The sequence below is a fragment of the Prionailurus viverrinus genome, chromosome A3 (assembly GCF_022837055.1).
Source record: "Prionailurus viverrinus isolate Anna chromosome A3, UM_Priviv_1.0, whole genome shotgun sequence".
NCBI lineage: Eukaryota > Metazoa > Chordata > Mammalia > Carnivora > Felidae > Prionailurus > Prionailurus viverrinus.
Genome location: NC_062563.1, coordinates 111,142,138 through 111,156,807, shown reverse-complemented (window position 1 = coordinate 111,156,807; position 14,670 = coordinate 111,142,138). Strand labels below are relative to the sequence as shown.

The following is a 14,670-nucleotide window of genomic DNA, read 5'->3' as shown; positions in this document are numbered from 1 at the left end:
GATTTGGTTCATGCTTGTCCCAAACAAATATAAGTGGCACCAACAGAAAGATAGGCTCCCAGGACAGGAGGAAGGGCTTGGTTCCCTACTGTCAGGGAACTGTTTCTCTCTTGCTAAAGTATGCCCAGAATTCTAATTCGTTGTAGCATTCAAGGGTGCTGAAAGCCTTGGGCAAAAACTGAGATGCTACCAGACTCGTTCTTCAAGGAAAGGGTGAAGTGCGTGTGTTTACCAGTAGGTGGCGATAGAGAAATGAGACGAGCCGACCGTTTAAACTTCTAAGTCATAAATATTTGAACAGGGAGATCATCTCACCCAACCTGCTAATGTGATTCGCAGAGAAATTAAGGTTCACAGAGGGTAGGAGACTTGTTTAAGGTGTACACCTGGTTAATGGCTGAGCCAGATTAAACTCAGTTCTCACCACTAAATCAGAATGTGCACAAACGCAGACGGCCTTTCAAAATAGCCGGGCACCTTCATCCTATGAAGGAAAACATCACTTCTTTTGGGTGTGTTACTCATTTTGGCCTGCCGCAAAGCTGATGGGCTGATTACACTTTCTGAGCTGGGGAGGTGGGGACAGAAGGAAGGGACAGAGGAAGAGAAACAGCTATTTTGGTGTCCTTATGAGGCTTCATAACACGTTTGTGCTGCCTCTGAGCCCCTCCTGGCCATGATTCTCCAAAAGATGTCAGGGACTATTGGGTAAGAATCCCCCTCCCTTCCTGACCACCTTTCCACCTTATCAACCCCAGTTTATAGTGGGGCATTAAACATTTTACTGCACATAGAAATGCCCGGTGACTCTGCTTTATTCTGCATGAGGCACACAATGAGCAGCCGAGCCCCAGGAAATGAGTGGACTGCCCACTCCCTGACGGGGCCAGATTTGTTCTGTGTGGTTCTAAGGAAGAGAACATAAAATAGATGGGTGAGTCAAATGTAACTGAAATGATATTGGGTATATGCTGGGCGCTTAGTAAGTGTGGATGGAGGGATGGATTAAGATTTCCGATCAATACGATGAAAAATTTTCTAACAGTCTCAATGGTCCGAGAAGAAATGTACTGTCTTGGTTGGGTATGTAATGAGTTCCCTGTCTCTGGCGGTATCCAAGCACCAGCCATCCACTCACTTGGTAGTGATGTTGTGGAAGCATGCTGGGGAGGTTGGTCTGGATTGGATGAGCTTTTAGGTCCCCTTGAATCCCGGGATTTTTATAGTCCATGATTCTTGGTGCACAGTAAAAGAAAGGAAAGGGCAAAGATGTTTTTGTCTTTGGTTTTCAGAGCTTCCCACGAGAAAAAACGCTGTAGGTTTTAGGTGGTATCTTCCTAACGTCTGGTCCCGTGTTCTTTTATTGAACTCTCTGCCACAAGTGGAAAATGTTATCATCCGGGCAGTTCACTTGAAAGTTTCTGCTGGTTTCACCTAAATAACAAGTTTGCTTCTTTTTAATTTTGAAAATCAGGGGAAATGGACTTGTGGAAACCTGGATCGGTCCTTTTAGATGCAGGTAATTATACAGCCCAACCCCCTGGCCACGACTAGATGGAGACATAGGATTACAGAATCACGAGAGTCTGATAATCCAGCTGGTGGCACAGAGGCCACTGTTGTCCACCGGATAACGAAAGGGAAGTGAGAGTCATGAAGACCCGAACGTACAAGGGAGTGAGTTCCTCACCCCAAAATTAGGTTTAGAGGCTCACTCCATCTCGAAGCACACTCTGACTTCCTTCTATTGCCCTGTCCTTCTTTGCAAAGTGGTATTCAGCTTGGCCCTTGACATGAATGAGTGTTGCTCGCTGTTTACTGTTTACTGAATTAAGGGTCTGAAACTCCAACAGCAAACACAGCCTTCTGGCTCTCGGTCTGAGGGTAGATTTTACTGGTAGGGAACGACGGGGTGGAGGAGAGGCCTCTGGCCTCACGTTTCTTCCCCCCTCCCTCCAACATGGAGCCTTGGACAGTTTCCCTGAGAGGCTCCTGGCTGAGAAATGCCGTTAGACACCCAAAGCGAATTTTCAAAATGATGTGAGGAAGTGGGATGAGCAGACTGACCTTTCATGGAAAGATGAAATCATGTGCTTGGCAAATTGGAAAAACTAACAAGCCTGGAGAAAGCTCACCACAGCCAAGAGCAGAGCCCCCCGCACTTCCCTCCTCTGACGGAGCCTCTGGGAGGGCACCCCACACTCCAGGCATGCTGAAAATAGGAAGACCAACTTCCCAGGCCATCTTATTGATGGTCTTTATTCCCTTATATGATACATGTGTGAATTTGGCTTCCATGTAAATGGCTCTAAAGCACTTTCCCAAGGCTGAAATTCAACACACACACACACACACACACACACACACACACACGCACTAAAAGGACAAAACCCTTTTGTAGCTTCCCCTCTAATCTCAGGCTGTGGAGGGGAAGGGTTGCGTTCTAGACCCTCTCACTTGTTGGAGTTGCTGGTGTCTTATCTCCTGCCCTGCAGCTTGCATCTGCCACCCCCCCCCCCCCCCTTAGACTGGCCATGTGTCTCACCCATCTTCGTGCATTGACTCAGTCACCAAATGTTGACCGAGGACCTATGGTGATAGGCACCATGAAGGTTTATACGATGGGTAAGACACATGCCCTGACCTTGAGATTTTCAGAGTTTTACAGAGGGATAATTCACACTGGCAAAGTGCTTACTGCTTGCAGGTAAGAAAACTAAGGCTCAGACAGACTCAGTTAACAGGCAGTAGGTAACAGAACTCAAGTCTTCTGACTTCAGACCCCTGAGCACCCATAAGCTGCCATGTCTTTTGTAGACTGTCAGTAATTCAGTCTTATCTCTCAAGGTGGGGGTGGTGTGGAGAAGAACACAGTCAGCCTGTAGCCAAGCCCCTCGCCCTGTAGCTGGGTGTGAATATCCATTATGTCCCCATCCCTGGGGTAAGGCCAGATGCTTCCTGTTCTTGTAAGTCACCAAAAGTTTTACTGCTCTTTCCAGGATTTGTTCCAAAAGAAGAATTAAGCACACAGGCTTTGGAGCCGCTATCCCAGGGAGATCCAAGTAAGTTAACTGACAACTAGAAACCCATAGTGGCCGTGACATCCAATCTGCTTCCCTCTCTCCCCGCTTACTCCCACCCAAACCCACCTCTTTCCCACCCTGGATCTATTGATCTCCTCTCTTCTGTCACTTTGTTCTAAGGGGAAAGGGAAGCTTATGGAGGATTTAAACTGTGTACACGAAGGGGAGAGGATCGGATTTTTTAAACATCACTATGGCAACAGGGTGGGATGGAAAAGGGAGACAAAGGAGGGGGTAGAGGAGGAGACTGGCTTGCCAGCAGGGCCAGGGGCTTACTGGGCATGAGGGCAGACAGAGCTCCGAGCTGGAACTGGAAATGGAGAGAAACAGGAAACAGAGAGGAAGAATCTAGAGGCTTGGAGGGGGAGGTATGAGAGAGGAAGCAGCTGGGATAATGGTACTGCCATGAGGTCCACAGGGGTAGGGCAGGGAGATGGTTTCTGTCTTCCATCTTCTGAAAGACATTCGGTCCAGTAGGTGCCTGACTCCCCAGATCTGACTTGAGAAGGAGGAGCCCCCTGGGAATTCAGAGTTGGAAGATGATGAGCTAGGGTTTAAAACCAAGGTCATGAGAACAGGAAAGGTGACCTAGGGAAACCAGAGGGCTTAATCGTGAAGAACTTCCAGGGTGCCTGGGAGCCTTAGTTAAGCATACGACTCTCGAGTTCGGCTCCAGTCATGATCTCATGGTTTGCAAGATTGAGCCCTGTGTTGGGCTCTGTGCTGACACAGTGGAGCCTGCTTGGAATTCTCTTTTCTCTTTCTCTCTCTCTCTCTCTCTCTGCCCCTCCTCCACTCTCTCTCTAAATAAATAAATAAATACATTTTTAAAAAGTGAAAAAACTTGAAGAACTTCAGCACTAAATAGGTGGAGAAGCCACCTGAGGATATCAGACAGGAGGGATCCGGGCGGGGTTGGGGGGGAAAGAGGAAAACCGAGAGGCAGGTGAGTGCTACAGGCCCAAGGGAGCACCCACAGATTCCCCTAGAAAGTCGCTGCAAGTCAGCTACCAGGGCGCTGTGAGCCCCAACCCAGCTGTGTGTGAGAATCACCTGAAGACTCAAGATGTCCAGTTCCTGCTCATACCTACTGAATCCCACTCACCCTAGATCTTGCTACTCAGTGTATGGTCTGGCCACATCAGCATCACCTGGAGGCCTGTTAGGAGGGCAGAATCCCACGCTCTACCCCAGACCTACTGAGTCAAGTGATTTCTTTGCACATCAAACCTTAAGAAGCACAGCCCAGAGAGATTCCCAGGCATTCTTATTTGTTGAAGCTGCATAAGCGACTCTGATATATATCCAGGGTTAAGAAGCACTGGCCTAATGTATGAGACAACACAAAGCATTAATCTATAAAAATTGTGTCATGTTGGAGAAAACCAAAGCAATTAAGAAAATTGGTAGATTGATTCCCGTAGACACTATATCTTACCTTTTCTTCCTCGTCTTCCAACCTCTGCCCTCTGTGACCGTAATAAATTGTTCATGCTGAACATTTAGTAACTCAGTTCTATCCTGTAGCAGTGATGCCATCTACATATCGGCATGTTTTCCTCTCAATACGAGAAAGCCGCTGTGTCTCAGTGAGCACATGCGCAAAGCTGAAAGCCAGATCATTAAAGCATTCTGGGCAATGGGGAGCACAGGTGATTCCAATGTCAGCCATCAGGTAGTAGTAAAGAGACCTAAGCAAATAGAGAGCATCTCAACTTCTTTAAAGCTTAGCTATGAAGTGAACACTTGAATCCTGAACAAGGTTCAAGTTGTAAGAAATGAGAAAAAATTTGTCCATGAAGAAGAGGCTCATTGCTTTATTTAAGTAAGCGCCACACCCAGCATGGGACTTGAACTCCTGACCCTGAGATCAAGACTCAAAGTTCTACAAACGGAGCCAGCCACGCGCCCCGTGGGCTTTATTTATTTAAAAAGAAAACCACCTTTAGAGTGCCTGGGTGGCTCAGTCGGTTAAGCATCCAATTTCGGCTCAGGTCATGACCTCCCGGTTCCTGAGTTCAAGAGCTACATCAGACTCCTTGCTGTCTGTGAGGAACCTACTTAGGATCCTCTGTGTCCCTCCCAGGCTCAAAAATAAACATTCTTTAAAAAAAAGAAAGGAAGTCACTTCGGGGCCTTATTCTAATTAACAGTTATTAAAAAAAAGACTTTTCATTTTAAAAGGCATATTGAACTAATCTACTGACATCTAGAAGAAAAAGCCCTGTTCAGGAGTGCTTCTCAAACTTTAATGTGCACACAGGTCACCTGGAGTTCTTGCTGAAATGGGGATCTGATTCTGTAGATCTGGGTGGAGCCTGGGAGTCCTCATTTCTAGCAAACCACAGGTGCCTGCCTGGTGAGCGGCAAGCCCTGAAGAACACCACTGCCACCTGCTGGCAACAATTCTCATTGCAAGCTCGGACATAGGAAAGAATGGGCTGGCCCTGTGTGGGGTACATCAGTAGCCCTAGAACTGTTCTGCTTCTCTTCTGCTTTTTCCCAGGCTTCTGTGACATCTTTAAGCTTCACTTCTTGATTTTCTTTGATTCCTGTAATATTCATCTCAAGGATCATGCTTGGGTATAGGCAGTTTGGGGGCAGCAAAGACAGGGGAAGCCAGCAGAAAAAGAGTTGGCCGGCACTAAATGTCCAGGCAGACAGGAAGCAAAAGTTTGCAAGATCCACTAATGAGCCAAGGCACTGATTCCAGATGGAGCAGAGTCAGCCAGTCCCAGAGAGGTCGCTGTCATCGCCTACTTCTCCCCTTGCTTTCATTGCCATGCACCAGTGCAAGATAATGAAGCACATTCTCAGATACAACTTTTTTCCCTTAATCTGCCAATTCCGTAGTATCACTCTTTAATAAGTATTTCTCATCAAATCTGCTTAAAACTGTGTCAATTCATGTCCATTTCTTGTTCTCATTATATATGTGTATATATATATATATACATATATACATATATGTATATATATATATACTTTGATTGATTGGTAGGTAGATGGATATCCCTCCCTGCCCACCGACCTCCTTCTGGGGAAGGGAAGACCCCAGTCGCATGGAAGCAATACAACATGCACTGAAGAGAAGAGAAGGCTGAGAGTGGCCTCATGGGCGATCCTATGGCAGCTTAAAGAGATCCAGGCTTGTTCAGGCAGCTGCGGCCACCAAGCACAAAGGGCATCACTGGTCCTTGTGTCCTCGTGGATGCTCCAGCCCAGAAATTCCCAATTTTACTGTCCCCCTCTCTTTTTCTCCACGTGGAACTGTGCTTTGAAATATTTTTGTCTCCCAAATTGCAGTTGTTAAACGATTCATTCCCCATTTTTTTAAATGTTTCTTTATTTTTGAGAGAGAAAGAGGGCACAAGCAGGGGAGGGGCAGAGAGAGAGACACACACACACAGAATCCGAAGCAGGCTCCAGGCTCTGAGATGTCAGTGCAAAGCCTGACGTGGGGCTTGAACCCACAAACCATGAGATCGTGACCTGAGCTGATGTCAGACGTTTAACCAGCTAAGCCAGCCAGGCACCCCTCCCCGTTTTTTTTTTTTTTATTGATCAAAGGGATACATACCTCCCAATAAGAACTTCTGATCAGCTTTGAATAATCAGTTTTATCATACTAAGGTGATGCAATTTCAGTCGAGAGCAAAGAAGACACTATTAGCCTATGTGGCTTTCCACCAATTTCTACAGCATTTGAGAGGCCGAGAATAGCTCTTCGCCCCCACCTCCAACATAACCTCCATATATTCATGAAAGTCCAGGGATCCTAGCCAGAAAAATGTCCCAGTCTTTATCACAACTAAAAGAAAGGGAAAAATTCAAAGACTGCTACAAACAAGTACTGATAGGTGTAGATAATTCTATGGTTAATTCTATGGTTGCCTTACCCAGGGACATGACGAGAAGATTGGTATTAATTTCTCATTCTACCATTCCTGCCCTCCCCTCCGCACTGGCCTTGCTGATTTTTTCTTGCCTTTATAAAGACCCAACACATAATTCTACAAAATTAAGACGAGAGTTAGCACAAGCTCCTGAGACTCAGTCTTCGTGAATTCTACATCTAGGGGTCTGAACCTACATGGTCTGAGCCTAGGAAACCATCCTCAGGATTTCCCCAAACTTGAATGGGAGGTCATTGCTTCTGAAGTCTATCAGTGTGGCTGGGGCAGAGAATTCTAAAACATTTATAGAAATAAGTACTAGTCCAAGTGTCCCGGACCTTGGGGCCCAGTGAAAATCTGTCAGGAATATAAATAAGTGAATATACCCTGCATCTTGCCACTTTTTTTAATTTTCTTTTCATTGGATTATCGGGGGGGGGGGGGCGGGCTCTGATGGGGAAAGAGGGAGGGGGAGAATGCCCAGGTTAATGCAATGAGAGATCATCAGAATAACAGACCCCTTTTCCATTCCTCAGACTGCAAAATTGACTTGTCATTTGTAATTGACGGGAGCTCAAGCATTGGCAAACGTCGGTTCCGAATCCAAAAGCAGTTCCTGGCTGATGTTGCCCAAGCTCTTGACATTGGCCCTGCCGGTCCACTGATGGGCATCGTTCAGTATGGGTAAGTGCTGTGAAACCAAGTGGCGTTGCATACTTAATCTTGTGCCACAAATAATACCAACGCATCCTAGAGCATAAATTCATGTCTTCCCTAATACAAATGTAAGTGAAAGAAACTGAAGCAATTCAGGTGCCATTTAAGAAATCTGATTCTTCCAGAAGGGAAGGACAGGTTAATGAACATTTGGAAGTAAATGGCATTTGCACTTCCGATTGGTAGAGAGGATATTTATCTGGGAAGGAGGAGAGCTGGAATCCAGTGTTCGCTCCGCCCACAACAAGCACGTGGCCTCAGGCTAGGCCTTCGCCTCTCTCTCGTCCTCAGTTTTGTCATCTGTAGATGAGGAAGGTGGACCGTACCATGTGCTCACTCCTGCACACCGACAGGTAAGATGCCCAGAAGATACGGTGCTCTAGGTTGACCTTTCTCTTTTCTCCATATGACCTTAGGCCTCTGCACTGGTACCAGAAGAGCTCACCAGGCAATGGGGAAGAATGGGCGGGGAGGGGAGTGGTCTGTCAGTCAGCTGAGCACCAGGTGCCTGTCCCCATTCCGTTCTATTATTTTAGCTGGGGTAGAAATCAAGCATTCATACTGACATCCAATCTCAACCTCTTCTCTTCTTTGGGATAATAAGCCCATCTTATTTCATTATAATACGAGAAACCTACTTCTCCCTGAAGCAGATATACAGATATTGACAGGCAATAAGCAAACGATCAGAAGAGCGAACAAGCACAAATCTCAAATAATAGATGGACTTTTGACCAGAAACCATTAAGGGCAGGATAGTTATCTCCCTTTCCACAAAGGACTCTCAGACACAAGATGACCCCTTCTTCCCCGCAGACCCACGGCTTAACCTTAGCAGCGGAAACTAACACAGACCTCTGTGCCTGTAGCTCAGAAGCTTCAGTCACGACTTAATTTCTCTGCACCTAAAATGTAAAAACATATGTACCTGACAACAACCAGAGGGTCTCCAGATCCTTTGGAATTCCCCAAGGATCTCCAGGAGCTGTATTTTAATCAAGGCTGTTATCTCAAAGACCTTAGAATATTTATTTTTCAATTGTCAAAAGAAATAATCACAAATCCTTTGTTTTCATAAATTTATAGCATTTGTACTTTTAACATTGAATTCCAATGACACGTTTAGTACTATCTTGTATTCCTCTGAAGAAAAATTAGTAGATGAGCTACCTGGCCCTTGTATATAGTCAGAGTCAAATATATGAAAATAACCAATTGCGTCAAATGTCAACTCTCAAGGGATCTATCTTGAAGACTTTAACTTGAAATAGAAAAATGAGATTTTTTGGTCATTGTTTTGTTTTCGAAATGTCAACCTATTTTCATTCCTACGTTACTTTTTAAAGATAGCAAACGGAGAGCAGGCTTCTCTAGGGAGGAAGTGTAAGCATTTTAGTGCCAGATGTCCCCGGTCAATTTTATTGGGGGGTTCAAAGCTTGGCGCGTCATCTTGCATTAAAAATAGCTGCTTTAAAAGCTGTGTATACCAAGGGTTATAGTATAATATGAAAATAAGGTAATAAATATGTCAGGGGAAAGAAAAATGGGCGGAAGAATAGTGTTGTGTGCCAGTGGGAAGGCGGATGAACGAGCAAATGTAGCAGGGAAGGAAAACCAATTCAATAAAGGCTCCTTCCCCCCAGAAAACTATTTCCCCCCACGTTTTCCTAATGTGATCACCATTTGCAGAAGAAGAGTTACCTCCATGCTTTCCAATTTCGCTTTCTAAAAATGCCTTTGCTATTCATCTTTTTCTGTATCCTGGGTCCTTATTAATTTGGAGCACTTAAGAGAAATTGCATGTTTTCCTTCACTTTATGTACTCATAGAAGCGAATCAATCATCTGCACCTTCCTTCAGCCATAGGGTGGGCTAGAAAGCACAACAAACTGGTGACAGGATGTCTTGAATTCTGGCCTGAGCTCTGCTGTGTGATCTTAAGCAGGTGCTTTAACCTCTCCGTGTGAGTGCTGCCATCTGTGAAGTCCTGGGGGCGGACGGGATGATTTATTAGGGCGCCACCAGCCCTGATGTCCTATGATTCAGTGACTGGCTCTGTACTCGGAAGACACCCAATAAATGAAGGTTGGGCTAACAGACTAAACGAGCCGCCTCTCCCTTCCTTCCAGCCTTGGTTCCAGTTAGGTGGCGTGGTCAGTAATGACATGATGTGTTGCACGGAGGTGATGCATCCTTTAGTGGAATGTGGGGAACACAATAAATTGGAGGGCGGTATAAGAAGTGTGTGTGAGGTGGAAGGGAAATCCGTGTGCCCAGCTGAAATTGCTTCTGATTTCAGCCCCCTGGCTTCCTTCCTGAGGGGGCTCCCTTCAATCCTTTCTTTACCAAATGGTCTTAGTGCATCTAGAGAGAGGGAGTGGGGCAGGAAAGGGGAGGAAGCAGAAGTAGAGGCAGATGTGGGGCCTGTGTTTCTGGAAGATGAAAAGCAGGAAGGGCCAGTGCTTGGCTGATTTGGTATCTGATCCCTCTCCTGGAGTCTTGGGTCCTCAGTGGATTCCAGTGCCCACCTTAGGGTCACTGGGATCGTGTTGCTTTCTCAGGATCACAGAGCCTTGGGGCCATAGAAAGTCCCACATGTTATAGAGAGGAAATGAGGCTCTACAGGAAGTGCCCAGCCTACCAACAATGAGCACTCCAAGGAGAGGTGTGGGCTGGGAAGAAGCTGGCCAGGCAGGAGTCCCTGAAATCTGGAAACTCTGCTCATACGTGCCAGGCTCAGAAGATTCCTTCCCCGCGTTTCCTTAGGAGGGCTGCGTCAGAATTTAGACTTTCACGGCTAGATTTAGACTTTTAAATTTAGAATTTAAGAGACTCATACTATTAACAGGAAACAAAAGGCAAATATGAGATAAAAATACTGGAAGTATTAAAAATGATCTGATTTACAGGATGCAGTGCTCATTCCGAATCCTGATTCCCAAGCATCCTACACAAAGATCTTTTGGGTGCAAGAAACAGAAAATCAGTCCAGGTAGCCCAAGGGAAGGGGGGTTGATGTCACGGGACTGACAAGTGGTTGGTCCTTCCCTCTTTGCCTCTCTGTGTCTCTCTGTCCCCTCGATTCCCCATTCAGCCGAGCAGCGGGCTCGCGGTCTCTGCTCCTCCGCACCTTCACCTTGCACTTCCTGGGCTTCTGCTCCTGATCCAGACCAGGGGAGGCCTCAACCACTGTGGTACCAGCATGCTCCCACGTCCCCCCTCCCTGCACATGAAGAAGCCTCTAACCCCCAACCGCACCAGCCTTCAGGCAACCACAGAGTTCATTCCCCAATCATCACACGCCTGCTGTAAGAGAGGCAGTGCTGCCCTCAGAGAGGTTGAGTGACTTGCCCAAGAGCACACAGCTAAATGCATGACCACTGGGGAGAGGGCAGGTATTAAATCTTGGGTTAATCCCTACAATGTCAACCAAAATTGACTTCAAAGCAAAGATTTTGCTCATCTGCCAAGAAAGCTTCTGATGATTGAAGCTTTCCACCAAGCTGAAGACTGAAACGCTGTGCTTGAGCAAAAAGCCTAGGACCAAGCCCTTGTTTTGCAGCTGAGCTCTGATTTAGAAGTGCACAGCCAACAGGCTCGTGACTGCACTTAATACCAACAGGCACACAGAAGGGCTAAACGCAAGGACAGCCGGAGCAAGCGGCTAGTAGGTAAACTCGAGCCGGCAGAACAAATGAAACCAACACACTGGTGTTTTCACTGCAGCCTGGATCCGCGTGTGCCTCGTGCCCCCTGACCTTCAACATGATTTTGTTTTAGCCCCCAGTTTCGGTACAAATGGAACAGAATTGCACCTGTGCTTCTGAACTCTGTAATCAACCCTAGGATATCAACATTCGAAAACAGTTACAGAACAAAGCCACATGTTGGCTTTTCTTCATTTCAAAATGAAATAAGACTTTTCTCTGCTCATTGCTCTGTAACAGTCGTCCAGTGTGGTAGAAAGCGGGCTGTACTTTCTTACCCTTCTTACCTATCAGCCCTGGACTGAAGACCCTCAGTCGTACACTCAGCGGCTCCCCTCCCTCCTTCCCTGCCCCCCCCCCCCGCAAAGAAAGGATGCCCAGAGACTCCCGTGGGTCAGCTGAGCCCCCGTGCACAGGACAGTCAGAGCGGAGGGAAGAACCAATGTCAGGCCTGGTGTGGCAGGCAGAACAGTGGCCCCCAAACTCGTCCACATCCAAATCCCTGGAACCTATAATTATGTTACCTCACAGGGCAAAAGGGACTTTGCAGATGTGATTAAAGTTAAGGACCCTGAGATGGGGAGATTATCCTGGATTATCCAGTGCCCCAATCTAATCACACAAGGCCTTAAAGCAGAGAATCTTCCCCAGCTGTTATCAGTCAGAGGAACATATGCCTATGGAAAGATGGTCAGAGGTGTGAGTGTTGACTTTGAAGATGGAGGAAAGGGGCCACGAGTAAGGAATGCAAGTAGCCTCTAGAAGATAGAAAAGACAAAGAGATGGACCCACCCCACCCCTGCCCCCAAGCCTCCGGAAAGGAACACAGTCCTGCCAGGGAGACCCGTGTCAGACTTCTGACCTCCAGAACCGTAAGCTACTGAACGTTTAAGCCCCTAGGTTTATGGCCATTTGTTAAAGCGGAAAGAGAAAATGAATATGCCTGGCAAGGAGGACCATTCTGTCACATTCTCTTGAGTCTGCAGCAAAGGAGGAGCGGGCAGGGCTGGAGCATGAGACATGGCTCCAGGGGGCTCAGAGCAAAAAGCTGCGGCCCAGGCCCCGACTGCATGCTAGTGTCACCTAGGGGGCTTCACAGATGCCACTGCCCAGGTCCCATTCCAGACTGAGTAAGTCAGAATCTGGTAAAAACCCAGAAGCTGATATTTTAGTCTGTAATTTCAGTCTGTTGTTGAGAGAGTCAGGCACAGCTCGGCTTCCCAGGAGCAGAGTGGCCACGCCGTCCAGAATTCAGATCTCTCCCATGCCCACCCCATTCTCCTCATGCCCTAGTCTATACTGCCTTTACAGAAACCAACGGGGCCCCCAAGCAGCCTCTCCAAGGGCCTAATGGAACTTGTAAAGACTGCCTCTGCCTTCCTCACAGGACCCTTCTCACAGGATCACAGGTGAGCCTGAGTGCCACACTCCTCAGGGACACAGTCTCAAAGCTGAATGAGCTATGAATAAAATCTACACAAAGAACGCTATGCTTTTTCTGTTCCTCGCCATTCAGTTCTCCCAGAGGTACAAATAAAACACAGAGTGCACTTGACTTCTACCACTTCCCTTTCAGCGGTCCCCCTTCAGCCCCCACCACATGTTGGCTGGGTTTATCCCAGGGCCCCCCCTGAGATCATTCTCCCTACATCCCTAGATCCCTAGATCATTCTGCTAGAGAAGCAGATGGCCACCCCCATGCAATTAGAACCACTTGGGGAGCTTTTGAAAATCCCAATTCCCCGACCAAACCTCAGATCGATTAAATCAGAATTTCTGAGTGTGGGACCCAGGCATCATTAATTTTTAGAGCTTCCCAGGTGATTATGTTGTGCAACCAGAGAGCTCAGGCACAGATAGTCCCACAGGCTTGTGCTGTCATCTGGTGAATCCTCTCCCAGCTCTGTGCCTACAGAGCTGCCTCCGCTCCGTCCTCCTCCTCCTTTTCTCTGCCTTTCTCATGCTTCCTCTAGACTCCTCAGCTGTTCTCCTCCCTTCCCCTTATCACTGGCAGCCCACTGCTGATTTTCTTGATGGCGCGGCATCCTCTAAGACATTGCTTCTCAACATGGGATCCACAGTATCATCTGGGAGAAAGGCAGAACCTCAGACCTCACTCTAGACCTATAGAATCAGACAGGATCCCCAGGAGATCGGGTGCACGTCTGAGCCCAGGGGGTGCCAGCAAGTGTGTCTGTTGCCAAGACATTCCACGTTGTAGTGCTTCCGAGCCCTGTGATGTGGTCACAGATGAGCCAGCCTGAGAGTCCGTTGGTTCCAGAGTGACTCTCAGATGAGCAGATTGCATGTCTGCTTTTCCCCCATAAGGAAGAGGTACTCAGGTCAATTCTCCACTTTTTGGTGGGTGGATTGAATTTGTTGTCATTAGTGACAAAAAAACACTCATCTAAAGACAAAATTTGATTCTGAGACCCTGCTTCCCATCTCTGATCCTTGGAAGTGTAAGGCCAGTGTCCTTTCAGAAGGGGCTAGTTGTACAAAGTCCCTCAGCAGATTGGCCCAGGCCACCGGGTGGACCATAGCTCTCAGTCCTTTGAGAGGATGGGGGCAAAATCATTTCTGTTCTGAGCCAGGTAATGCACTAAAGGAACAAGTTTGCCACCCAATCTGTAGCCACCAGCATGTCGTTGGGTGGCCAGGGTCACCCTAGAACATCCTCCTGATTTCACGTGGTACATCTCAGTGACTAAGCCCATGAATCATCACATTTTAGCATTAGTAACCTTAAGGTGATGCCTTGTTGGAGGAACCCGTTTTGAAAGGTTCTTGCTATATGATCAGTTAATATGTCTCTACTGGCATAAAAATTCATTTGAGGGGCTCACGTAGTGTGACTGAAAGTATTATGGGGGTAAAGCAGTAGCCTCTGGGACTAGAACTGCATGGACCTTAGGACTGAAAGGGCTTCATTAGTCCTCAGACCCCAGGCCTTCCCAAACTTTCCTAAGGATAGGATTCGCCTGGATCCCTAGTTTAAAACAAACAAACAAATAAAAATTCCCACTTCCAGCCCAGATCTACTGAATTGAGTTTCTGCCAGCAGGAGATCTGGTACCTATGTAGTTTAACAAGTGCCTCAGGTGAGTTGCACCAGCAGGAAAGCCTGGAAACACTGATATCCATCCCAATTCCCTAGCCCCTGGTCCCAAGCCTTCCTAGGAATTGATCACCTGGGGCCATTTCTGACAGGTATTCTTTTTTCTTAAACATTCACAGACTCATCATTTCCTGTCACATAAATTATTC

At 47.1% G+C, this 14,670-nt stretch overlaps 1 protein-coding gene across 1 annotated transcript in view; it reads left to right on the top strand.

The window, feature by feature from the left end:
• Positions 1–14,670, top strand: part of VIT (vitrin) — a 106,254-nt gene that overhangs the window by 73,578 nt on the left and 18,006 nt on the right. The window contains exons 9-11 of the mRNA XM_047851154.1: positions 1,475–1,519; positions 3,000–3,062; positions 7,516–7,663. Coding sequence (XP_047707110.1) covers positions 1,475–1,519; positions 3,000–3,062; positions 7,516–7,663 — 256 coding nt within the window. The remainder of the gene's footprint in view (positions 1–1,474; positions 1,520–2,999; positions 3,063–7,515; positions 7,664–14,670) is intronic.